Source organism: Octodon degus, unplaced genomic scaffold (assembly GCF_000260255.1).
Source record: "Octodon degus isolate 3935 unplaced genomic scaffold, OctDeg1.0 scaffold00022, whole genome shotgun sequence".
Taxonomy (NCBI): domain Eukaryota; kingdom Metazoa; phylum Chordata; class Mammalia; order Rodentia; family Octodontidae; genus Octodon; species Octodon degus.
Genome location: NW_004524598.1, coordinates 13,397,344 through 13,410,041, shown reverse-complemented (window position 1 = coordinate 13,410,041; position 12,698 = coordinate 13,397,344). Strand labels below are relative to the sequence as shown.

At 45.1% G+C, this 12,698-nt stretch overlaps 1 protein-coding gene across 1 annotated transcript in view; it reads left to right on the top strand.

Annotated features, from left to right (window-relative positions):
* Positions 1–12,698, top strand: part of Nt5e (5'-nucleotidase ecto) — a 64,303-nt gene that overhangs the window by 50,065 nt on the left and 1,540 nt on the right. The window contains exons 4-8 of the mRNA XM_004628245.2: positions 4,565–4,762; positions 6,308–6,462; positions 8,760–8,865; positions 9,666–9,815; positions 11,009–11,209. Coding sequence (XP_004628302.1) covers positions 4,565–4,762; positions 6,308–6,462; positions 8,760–8,865; positions 9,666–9,815; positions 11,009–11,209 — 810 coding nt within the window. The remainder of the gene's footprint in view (positions 1–4,564; positions 4,763–6,307; positions 6,463–8,759; positions 8,866–9,665; positions 9,816–11,008; positions 11,210–12,698) is intronic.

The following is a 12,698-nucleotide window of genomic DNA, read 5'->3' as shown; positions in this document are numbered from 1 at the left end:
GAGGAGAGGAGAGGAGAGGAGAGGAGAGGAGAGGAGAGAAGGCGAGCAGGACATCCAGCTTCTGACCTGGAACCTTCCTTGTGGTAAGGAGGAAAGAGTGGTAATGGAAGCTGGCATGGAAGCTGCAGCAGGTTTACAAATGGGTGATGTTGAGAAAGACAAGAAGATTTTGTACAGAAGTGTGCCTGATGCCACACTGTTAAGGAGAGTGGCAAGCACAAGACTGGGTCAAATCTCCATGGTATCTTTGGGCAGAAGACAGGTGAGGCGGTTGGATTCTCTTACACAGATGACAGCAAGAACAAGGGCATCACCTGGGGAGAGGATGCACCGATGGAGCATTTGGAGACTCCCAAGAACTACATTCACAGAACAGAAATGATATCTTCTGGCATCAAGAGGAAGGGAGAAAGGGCAGACTTAATAGCTTACCTCAAAAAGGCTACTAATGAGTAATAGTCACTGCTTTATTTATTATAGAACAGAAATGTCTCATGGCTTTTTTTATGTGTGCCATAGTTTAATAGATCTCATACATCAGAACACGAATCATGAGTGGCTGACAGAATATTTTGTTGGACAACACTGATTTAAGTGAAGTTTCCTTATAGTTAAATATTTTACATTTTTCAAAAAAGAAAGAAAGAAAGAAAGAAAGAAAGAAAGAAAGAAAGAAAGAAAGAAAGAAAGAAAGGAGAAGGAGAAAGAAAGGCCTAGCAGGTCCTTAAGCCCGGCTCCCATGGGGGTCATGGCCCCTCTGTAGCTCTCTGGCACTGTTCCCTGCTCTGCTGCCCAACCTCCACGAGCAAGCGGCCTTGCTCCTCGGCACCCGCACCATGATGTCTCTGCATCAGAGCCGCCAGACCACAGGCTTACTGTGAGCAAATAAAAGTTTTTCTCCTTCAAGTTGGTGGGTCAAGTATTGTGTCCCAGCGAAGGAACCAAAATGAGAAAAGAAGGGCCGTGAAACAAATGGCAGGGCACTCGGCAGAGGTGAATAAAGGAAGCTAGTGGCCGGCTCCAAAACCAAGTAAAGCTGCTCACACCCGAAGGTGCTCACTGCTTCCCGGGACAGAAGACTGGCTTTCTTACTTTCTCTGCTTGCTGCTCTTCCCCAGAGGATGTCATTTCTCAGACTTTCACTGGAAAGTGGCTGGGGATTATTGGAAAGTCCATCTATAGAGACCCCAACTCTGAAGTTCTCAGACTGGTTGCCACACAGGTTAAAACAGTGGCTGACTACCCCAAAATGTTGTATAGTTTCTCCAGCTGAAAACCACTCTAGTTAAAGCCTTCTCCCTGGTACCTCTGCCTGTTACCGCATGATGCTAGGAGGACGGTTGTTCAGACCATGTTGAGATCAGCACGTTCCTTAGGCGACTTCCCCAGACACCAGCGCTGTGTTGTGGAGAGCCTGCCTCACCAACTGCAGCTGGCAGCGCACAGCCACAGCTCCCTGGCCCCCAGGTTTGGTGCCTGAAGGAGTTGTGGGCGCGAACACTGGCACAGAGCCCGATGGACAGTTTCTGTCCTGCCCAGGGGATGCCAGGCACCGAAGCCAAAGGAGCGCCTTTGTGGAGAAAGAATGTTTTGTGTATACCAGTCTTTGGATGAATAGCATGGAAAGACATGGAAAGTGGGAAGCGCTGGACTGCTTTCTCTGCCAGTGCTTTCCGGAACTGTCAAAAGGAAACAGGGTAACCAGGACTCCATAGGAAGGAGGCAAATATTAATTAGCCAGCTGAGTGCAGCTTTGGCCACAGGTACACTGGGGTCACCCTTCTTGTCCCTGATTTAATCCATTGAAAATGATTATGATATATGTGTTTCTGTTTTTGTTTTAATACAGGAACATGGACTTTCTGAATTAGAAAATATTCCCTGTCAGGAGCTGGATTTGAGGACTCCCACTTGCAGAGTGCATACAAGTTGGGAGACATTTAACGGTCGTTTCTTGTAACTTTTATATTCTGTTCAAATGCAGACATTGTTATAGAGAGAAGGCCTTAAAAAGCCAGACATGTAGTTCTCTTGGGTTTCTAGAAAACCGCCACACTCCTGATTCCTGAGACACTGGTTTTCTTTTCCCTCCTGGATGAGGTGTTGTTCTCCGCCATCCTGTGGATGTTTGGGGAACTGCACTCTCCCAAAATGTCTGCGGTCAGCAGAGGAACATGCTGAGAGGAAGCGGAGAGAGGGCTGCTGTAACCCCTGGGACCCCGGAAGTGAAAAACAGGTTGCAGCTTTGCCCAAAGGGGAACCAGCTCAGGACAGAATAAGAAGGACCACTGTGTCCCTCTTACCTGCCAGGCATCAGGTCATCTGCTACTGTAGTCTCCAAGTTCTGAGGAGGTTCTGAGACTGCCTTTACTTTAGAGGAAGCAAGAAAGTAGGATATGAGCATCGGCGATGTTTGTGGGCTGCTTTGCACAATGCTGGCTTTTTTAGTGCTTGTGTCCTGTGGTCCTTGTGCAGCAAGAGAGGTGGCTTTTGGGTGAGAGCATGGCAAGAAAGACTTCTCATAGCATGGGAGAAGCCCAGAAAGAGCTTGGGGCAAAAAGTGGCACACTTGGTATACATGGGACTTTTGAAGTGACTTTTGGAAAGCAGCTTACAAACTTGAAGAGAATAACACACAGTCTGCTCTGGGTGGCGCAGAGGAGATCCCCACGAGACCCAGTGTGGTACAGTTCCAGCTTTCACTTGCCCCCATAGCGTGCCAGCTGTGTAACCCTGGGCACTGCGCCTAAGATGGTCCATCTTTTGTGCTCTGTAAAGTATGGTTAATAACAAGCCCTGTCTCATGGGAAGCTTGGAGGACTAAATGAGACAAAACCCGGGCAAGACTGGTGGCTGTCTCTCAGAACTCGTTCATGTGTATAACTAACTTGTGGCAGAGAAAGCTGCCACGTGAACAAGTTTCCAGAACCCTCTGTAAACATGCAGTAGGAAGAAATAATCGTGGATGTGGTGATGGAGGTGACAAGCCGTCACAGTGTCTAATTGTGGCAGCACAGAGGATGAATGATTCCTGAAAGATAAATCTTAGTTCCATGACCAGGAGGACCCAGAGGGACTGTCTCCACTGAGAGCACCCTTAGTTATGGAGACTGTCAAGAGCTCAAACTCTCAGGCTTTCATTTAGGATATCAGTGTACAAGAAAAAACACCTTGGGCAAGGTGCTGTCTCAAGGCCAGGCAGTTTTCTTGGGGAAAGGGGAAGGACAACAGCCAAACACAACATACATGCTTCTCTAATCTAAACTTCTTTCATTCCTCACAGAGCCTGTGTGCTTTTGCTCCAACCCTTTGAAAGGCACAGCGGTGATGTACACTCTAAAGTTCTGTAGTCTCTGGTTCTGAACAGCCTAAACTATGTCATTGTCTCTATGGGGATCAACTGTGAGCCACAGTATGTGTGAAGTATGACACAGTATGTGTCTCTATGTGTGAAGTAGTTAAAGAACTTAAATAACCCAAGTGGAAAGACACCAGGCTCTGTGTTCCCAAAACAGCCGCACTCGGCACTCAAGCAAACACTTGGGCTGGAGGCTGCTTGGTGACAAACAGCTCCCAGGCTGTCTTTGGGGTCCCCTTAGAGACAGATGCCTACAGAGCCTGGCTGGTAGAACAGGGCATCCTAGTGAGCCCTGTGGTGAATGTGGTTCTTCCAGAAGGCACCTAACAGGATAGAGAATTTAGAAGCAAAACCCAAGGACAGACATTGGTCATTTTTGCTCACCTTCCATCAGTGATGCTAAGCTCTTGAGTATGTGCTCACGGTTTCTAGAAATAAGCATCATCTTTTTTTTTTTTTTTTTTTTTGTATTTAGTACAAGGTCTACAGGGTCTCACTACACAGATTAGACTCATAGTGATCCTCCTATTCTCAGACTCCCAAGTGCTGGAATTATAAGTGCGTGCCACCACGCCCAGTCTCATTCACCAACTCAGCGCACCCCGGGGCAGGGGCTGGCACAGCATGCTGGGGATTGAGTCCCAGTCCCTGAGCCTGCCTAAGCAGGCGCTTTAGTCTGCTGAGCTAGCTATCTGGCCGGCTTGATAACCATCACCTTATACAGGAAAGAAGTGAACATTTGTTGATTAAACTTAGTTAGATGTTTAATTTTCTCAACAGCCCTGTGGAATAGGAATCACTATTTTGTCTATTTCACAGGCAAGGAAACTGAAGTGCAGTAAAGCAGAGTGGCTTTGCTAATCTACCCAGCCAGGAGATGGAGGCAGAGACAGGGTAGAGATAGGATAATCTTAGCGATGCTTCATTTTTGTGTGTGACACAGCACCAGGCATAATACCCTGAACTTAGGAAAAACTTAGTAAATGTCTACTGAATTGGGAATGGAAGGATTTATGTGTCAAAAGGGCATTTGAAAACAGAAGCAAATGCCCAGGCAGGGCTCTGAAAGATCAGCTACGTAGAGAAGCAGCTGGCAAATCATCAATTTAGCCCTCGCCGTCACCCAGCCAGCAGCTTGTTGAATTGCAACCAGCCATGTACAAAGAGTGACTTGATCAGTTTGAGATTTTTTTTCTTTAATTTCAGGCAACCCACCTTCCAAAGAGGTGCCTGCTGGGAAGTATCCATTCATAGTCACTTCTGATGATGGGCGGAAGGTGCCTGTGGTCCAGGCCTATGCTTTTGGCAAATACCTAGGCTATCTGAAGGTCGAGTTTGATGAAAAAGGAAATGTCATCACTTCATCTGGGAATCCCATTCTCCTAAATGCCAGCATTCCTGAAGGTATGTGACAGGTGAATTTTATACCACTCAAAAATTAGGTGGCTCGACTTTCTCTTTCCTTACCCTCCTTTCAAATTCTTTTAACTATAATACTTATGAAGAATTTAGTTGCTCTCTTCACGGAGAAGGACACTGAAAACTCCCAACTGCCAAAATCCCCATTTGCATTCCCAGGTCTTCTTAACATCGGACTCTACACCACTGCTGTTCTTGCCTTTTAGAAGCACAATCCTGACAGGACAGGGCTGCTCCTGGCCCACATCTAGAGTGCGGCCCACATCTGTATATTGAAACAAGGGGTTTAACCCAGACAGAATAGCATCCCCCATAGGGCCAGTATGTCATGGGCAGGTGCCTCAGTTTCTCTATGCACCAGCTAAATCCTCTGCCTCCTTTCTTCCTGGAAATCAGGGTAGAAATACATTGTCATTTTCACCATAGAGTGAGCACCCTCCTGTGCTCCTCTCACTGGAACTTCTCAGTGTACCATGATCCACTCAGAAGGACAGGCATTGAGATGCCAGAGAGCCAGGAAGCACTGCAGTTAGCACCGCCTCTCTAAGCCACCAATGTTGGGCTCGAGACAACACACACCCTTCAGCAGGCCCCTTGTATGTACCTGGGCCTTTCAGAGACCCTTGCCTCCAGCGGAGCAGCCCCAAGAAGACTGACAGGTTCTGACCCAGGCCTGCTAAGTTGATGTTAAGATGTCCAGTATATCCTTGAACTAAGAGCCAGCCCAGGTCTTACTGCAGGAAACAAATAGAAATCCCTAATGAAATTTGATGGATGAAACAAAAATATATGTGCAGTTATCATAAAGAAATGTGCACAGAATGGTCCCCCACTTATTGCAGAGATTACCTTCCAGACGCGTTTGCGATAAATGAAAAACAGCAAAGTAGCAACATTATATTTATTTAAGGCTTAATAAACCTTTCCCATACTCTTATAAGCCTTTCCCACATTTATAAAAACACTTCTAACATTCTTAACCATTTTCTAAACTCATAAACCTACATAATTTTAACACATGAATACTGCATGGTACTGCAAAATCCTGCAATATAGTGAAAAATCTGTGATAAATAATTTAGATTAATTTTTTTGAGGGCCGGCAAGATGGCTCAGTGGACTAAGTGTCTGCTTTGCCAAGCACAGGGGCCAGGGTCAGATCCCCAGACCTGCATGTTGTGCCAGCCCTACCTCTGGGGCTCACTGAGCCTGCGACCACATCAGGGTGTAGTGGCACATGCCTGTAATCCCAGCACTAGGAAGGCTGAAAACAGGAGGATCACTACAAGTCTGAGCTGCATAGTAAGACCCTGTACCAAATACATAAAATAAAAAAAGAAAAATCCTTATTTTTTTGAAAACCCACAAAATAGTCCATGAACATCAAGCCACGAAATCATGATAACTAAGCTAGTTAATGTGTGATTCCTTCTCTAGAATTTAGCATATTGGCATCTGCTTTAACTATAGGTTTTTTCTCTCCATCCTTCCTATTTTCTTTTCTCAATTCTTTCCTTCTTTTTCTCCTAGATCCAAGCATAAAAGCGGACATCAACAAATGGAGGATACAGTTAGCTAATTATTCTACTCAGGAACTGGGGAGAACTGTTGTCTATCTGAATGGCTCCACCCAGGCGTGCCGTTTCATGGAATGCAACATGGGCAACCTGATCTGTGATGCTGCGGTAAGTCACTGCAGGAGCAAAGGTCTGCCAGGAAGAGGAAAGGAAGGTGCAGAATGAGGGGCAAACCAGCCAGGGTTTACTAAAGAAACTGATATAGTACAAGTATACAAATGCATAACAAATTACAAGATCAGATTACAGTGGTCGGCCACAGCCAGGTGAGGAAGAGTGCAGAGGGCATCTACACACTGGAGACCGAAGGTTCTAGTCTGAGGTCTGAGATAACTACAGTGTCTGCGCAAGTCCACGCCAGGAGGCCGATGGGCCTAGGATGGAAGGCTGAAGGATCTGCAGGAGAAGCCAAAGAGTCTCCTGTGGAAGCCAGGAGACAACATCTAAGCTGAAGACAAAGACTGGAACTGCTCTGAAGAATAGAAGCACATCTATCCTTCCTCATTTCCCCTTTATACCTTCAAGATGACAAAGTACCTTAGGATGGGTCTTCTGCACCTTAGGGAGTAGAATTGCTTAGCCAATTTAGTTAAGCTTCTAAACTTCTCAAAGTTGACGCAATCAACTAATCATTACAAGGGGGCCAACAGGATAGCAGAATTGAAGACTTACAAATGCAGTGCCCTGTCTAAAACTTGCCTGATTTTTTACCAAGTGACTTGGCATGGTTCCTGAACTATATTGGGCAACCATTGCCTTATTGTTATACAAGAAGTAAACCTTCAAGTTGTACTTGTTGGATGTCTGAATTTTTTTTCTATAAATGATCCAAAGACACAGACAAACTCTGCCACCCTGCAGATAGATAAAACACATCTGCTGAGATCTAACTTTGCCAGGCTGGTCTTCCCGGTCTGCCCATTTGTCCCTAGGGAACCTTGCCTTTGTGAGACAAGGTTCTCTTTCCCAAGCATAGAATGCTGGCCCACCATCACTATAAGAAGTCCCTGATCAGAGCAAGATAGCCCATGAGGAGCACTCACCTGAGTAGACTTCTGTGGTTATTCTCTGGGCATCAGGCTGATGCAGCTCAAACATGCCTTCCTATGGGTCCCCTGTCTATACCCACATGCTGGCATGTGGCACCTGGAATACACTTACATTCTTCTATGAAAGAAGTAGGTGGGGCTGGTGAGATGGCTCAGTGGTCTAAAGCACCTATTTGGAACAGGCTTGGCAAAGCACAGGAACCACGGTTCAATCCCCCAGCACCACATGCCAGCAAGCCCCGCCCCCTGGTGGGCTGAGCTGGCCACACACACACACACACACACACACACACACACACACACAGATAAATAAAAAAAAAATTTAAAAAAAAAAGAAAGAAGTAGGCAAAGAAAAGTCAGTGTGGGGCTGGTGAGATGGCTCAGTGGTCTAAAGCACCTACTTAGAACAAGCTAAGCTAAACAAAGCACAGGGACCACGGTTCAATCCCCAGCACCACATGCCAGCCAGCCCCGCCCCCTGGTGGGCTGAACTGGCCACACACAAAAAATAAATAAATAAATAAATAATTTTAAAAAAATGAAAAGAAAATTCAGTGTGCACGTATTTAGGGAAAAGTCTAGAAAGAAACCTGGTCTGCTAGAAATGTACACTTCTCTGTCAAAGAAGTTGGGTGTGTAGAGAACACTTACTTTTTGTGCTCTTTTTCTTGTCTTTCTTTTTTTTTTTTTTTTTTTCCAGAACTGAGGATTGAACTCAGGCCCTTGTGCTTACCAGGCAAGCTCTTATTCTACTGAGCCATCTCCCCGACCCTGTGCTTTTTCTAAATAATGAGAATATATTCATTCATTTTAAGTCTTCTAATTAGATACATCATTATAATTAAAAGTAAAAATGAACCTAATTCTTCCCAATTTCAGGAGGCTATCCCTGTACACCCCAAATTTCCAACTTGGGAGCTGGCTGGGGACCACAGACAAGGAAATTGGCTCCAGTTGGCATGATGCCTCATGTGGAGGGCCCAGCCTGCCCTGGAGGGCCTCTATGGGGCAGCATTTCAAGCCACTCCATTCCACCTTCCAGTCCTGATGTGAGGACCAGATCCTGGGACCTTTTGCTAAGGTCCAGTAGGCTAAGAGAACAGGAGATTCAGAGCTTCCTGTCTCTAAAGGCCTGAAACAGGACTGGTCACAATATAGTTTTGCTTCTGACTAACAGAAGGTAAACAGACTAGTAGAAGACAAAGTAATAATAATTGTTTTGCCTGATGGAGAATAAAAATCAGTTCTGACAACAGTTGAGAAATCTCTGGGAATACAGCTGCAGAGATAGCTAGAATCCTGGAACTGAGCCCAGGGAACATGACCCAGAGTAACCCTTAGAAATTTGTGTTGCAGATTAATAACAACCTCCGACATCCAGATGAAATGTTTTGGAGCCACGTGTCCATGTGCATTTTAAATTCAGGCGGCATCAGATCGCCCATAGATGAGCGGAACAACGGTACACTCCCCACCCCTCGCACCCTCAGTCACGTTCCCTCTGACCCGCCTTCCATCCCTGGGACCCCTGCCCCATCTGCAGCTCCTAATCACCTGTGCTGCCAGCCATGTACCAAAATGTTAGTTTGGTTTAGTTGTTTGGGTTGTTAATGAAGCTCAGTGTCACCCCAGAGGACACACACATGCACTCTTGCAGAACACACAATCAGCAGCAGCAGCTAGGGCCAACATAACGCAAGCTTGCTCTAGATTTCTGACTTTCAAAGCTAGCTACTGTTCCTGATTGATGCAAAATACTGACAGCGTCAACCTTGGCACACATCTGAGAAAACAAAGGCAAAATCACCAATCTTCAGTACTAGAAAAAGATACCATTGGGTTAAATTATTATTTTAGTATATTTACAGATACCCAAGATTATCTAAGACATTCTTGTAGACCTCTCTGAAATAAGGTCAAAGGCATCAGTATGAGTAAACCTCCAAATTCATTTCATGTCACACAAAAGAGACAGGTGGCAGGAAGATACCATCTGTCCAAAAGAACAGAGTAGGGCTTTTCTTACTTAGGATCCAATGCCAAGCCAGGACATTAGAGGCTGAGTGTATGGAAGCCATTATTGAGCTCCATCCTCTTTCCAAGTGACGATGATCCAGGCCCCCATTCTCCATCCATTCTCTAAGTTCAGGAATTCCTAGACACTGAGGACACCACTCTGACAATTTGCCCTAGATCACTTTACCACCTCCGCTCACCCTGAGGGAACTGAACCAGTCTTGCCTTATCTGTGGCTACCCTCAGGCACCATTACCTGGGAGAACCTGGCTGCTGTGTTGCCCTTTGGAGGTACATTTGACCTGGTCCAATTAAAAGGTTCCACCCTGAAGAAGGCTTTCGAGCACGGTGTACATCGCTATGGCCAGGCAACTGGAGAATTCCTACAGGTGGGCGGTAAGTCACTCAGCTACCCAACTTCCAATAGCTGTTGGTTCCAGAGCTACTAGGATTAGGTTGAGGTCAATGCCCTGAGCTCTGTACAATGAACAACATTTGCAAAATCTGATTTGGTACCAAATGGGCCCTTTAAAGAAGCTGGCCCTCTAAACACTAAGCAACTCAGCTGCCTTGAGTTCTACTAAAATCTTAGTTGCTTACGCATTTGGTATTCTTTTTGTTGTTCTTTTTTTAAAGTTCTGTTTATTGATTGCTTTGGAAGCATGCTAAGATTCAAAGAACCACAGTGCTCAATCAATATTAATAAAGGATGATTTGGGGAGAGGCAGCCTGTTGCACAGCCTAAAACAGCTCGTTCTGTGTCCCACAATCTAGAGGCAAGTTCTTAACCTCCCTGTGTGTAGTGGGAAAACTTGTCCTGATTATCTCTTGGGTTGCAGTGAAGATTAACAAGTATTTGCCATATTGCTAAGGACTTCTGAAAATTTTTAAAAAATAATTCCACAATCCAGTGAATTAATCCTTAAGAATCTTATTTTACTCTAAAATCATACTCTGATGTAACTTTTTGACATTAGACAGTGAGCTCACTCACATTTGGGTGTTACAGTTTTGGCAAGTCCTCCCTTTGCAGAAGACACTGTTGTCAGGATTGAGCAGTGACAGCATGGGTCACTCAGGCTGCTGCCTAAGGAGCAACCCCAACATCCAGCATTTTCTCAAGTGGGAACTGAGAACAAGGCAGCATTTTGATATTTTAGCAAAATTCTGGGTAGTTGCATGCTTTCTGTGTTACCCTATCCCAAATTGCATTTTAATTAAAATTGTCACAAATGCCCTATGCATCTCATCTCTATCAAAGCCATGACATCAAGATACTGGACCAATGAACTGCAGGCTTTAAAAGAGGGATGGGAGGGAGTAGTTCTCCTTTACAATCATCCTTACCTGTGTTGTCCAGATCCGGTTTTGGTCCAGTGGTTTAGACATTTCCTGGAATGTTTATGGAAAAAGCTAACCAAGAAAAAGCAATGGCAGTGTTGCCTCTACTTCTTCGATGAAATTTTATTCAAACTCAAATTACGAAGACCAAACCTAGTACCTCATTTCCATATCTTGGCAAAAATCCATTAGTAGATAACAATTCTTCCTTTGGATACAGTGAAAATATAGGCTCATTTCTTTTCTAGGAATCCATGTGGTATATGATCTTTCCCGAAAACCAGGGGACAGAGTAGTCCAATTACATGTTCTTTGCACCAAGTGTCGAGTGCCCATTTATGAGCCACTTGAAATGGATGGGATATATAAGGTGATCCTTCCAAGCTACCTGGTCAATGGTGGAGATGGATTCCAGATGATAAAAGATGAATTATTAAAACATGACTCAGGTAAGCACATGTGTCTGTTCCTCTCCGTATCCCAAAAGTACTCAGGAAAAAGCTAGGCTAAGAGGGTATCACAAGAGCAAAGTCAGAAAACCACAGGGAGTCCCATTACTGACATCCTTCTGCTTTGCTTGTTGGAAAACAGCAACATTACATTGAGAAATAATACCTTGCCACTCTCCCAGGATACATATTCATCTATCCATCCACCCCTAGAGAAAATCCAACTTTATTGGGAGTACAGCAGGTTGAACTCAGAGCCTCATGGATGACAGGCGAGCATTCTACCACTGAGCTATATCCCCAGCCCTTTTATTTTTCAGTTTTGAGACAGAATCTCACTAAGTTGTCCAGACTTATCCTAAACTTGTGATCCCTGTCTCAGCCTCCCAAGTAGCTGGGATTGCAGAGCATGCACCACCATACCCAGTAAACATCCACTTTTAAATTGGAAATATTTTAAAATCCTTTTAGTCTACACCTAAGCATCTACTTAAATTGTGAAGTGTGAGTTTAGCGCTCTCTCTCTCTCTCTCTCTCTCTCTCTCTCTCTCTCTCTCTCTCTTCTTTCTCTCTCTTTTCTGAGACAGGTCTTGCTGTGCAGTTCTGGCTGGCCTTGAGCTCACTATGTAGCCAAGGCCGGCTGCTGGCTTTGAACTCAGTGATCTTCCTGTCTCAGCCTGAGTGCTGGGATTATAGGCGTGCACCACCATTCCTGGCTGTTTTACATTTGCTGAAAAATCACAACTCAAACACTTTAGGTTGGAATGGGAAACCATCATATTAATCTAAATTTTCTTTCTTGAAACTTTTAGTATAAGTAGGTCAACAAGAGTGTCCTGTCAGTACAGAGGGATGATAGAGCTAATTATAGGAACAACCACACCTGACTATTGGTGGATCTTTTTGGCAATATTGAGTTTCCTTCTATATCAGCCTTCTTTTTGGAAATCCAGTTGAGAGCCATCTCATGTGCAAAAGTCCACTGGGCTAGAGCACACTTCTCTTCCTCTCCCTAGAACAGAAAGCAGCACACTCACAGGACAGACACATACACAGCTTCTCTGAGACCCTGGAAGCTCAACAGGCTCCCCCAAGCCTTGTAACAGTGGGCCTGCCATTTTAGCTGCTTATTCCAAGGAGGGGGTTGAATGGCAGAACCAGCCAAAGGAGGTGGCCCTTTCTGGGAAGAAAAGCACCAAGCACTTCTGTCCATTCCATGAGAGACAGTGGAAGAGCAGGCTGAAAAGCTGCACATATGACAAAAGGCTGCGGCTGTGCCTCACTCAAGCCACGCTGACGGACAGAGGAGAGAAGTGGCTCATGCAGGAAGCTGAGGAACCCTAGGCTTGAGGTGCTGAACTCCTGGCTGCAAAGTGGATCACAGGAGAGTATATGAAATGAAATAACAGTGCCTTCGCCAGAAACCATGGGGAGATGGGGAGTCCTCCTACATGGCGAACTCCCTGCTTTTTTTTGCTATATATATATA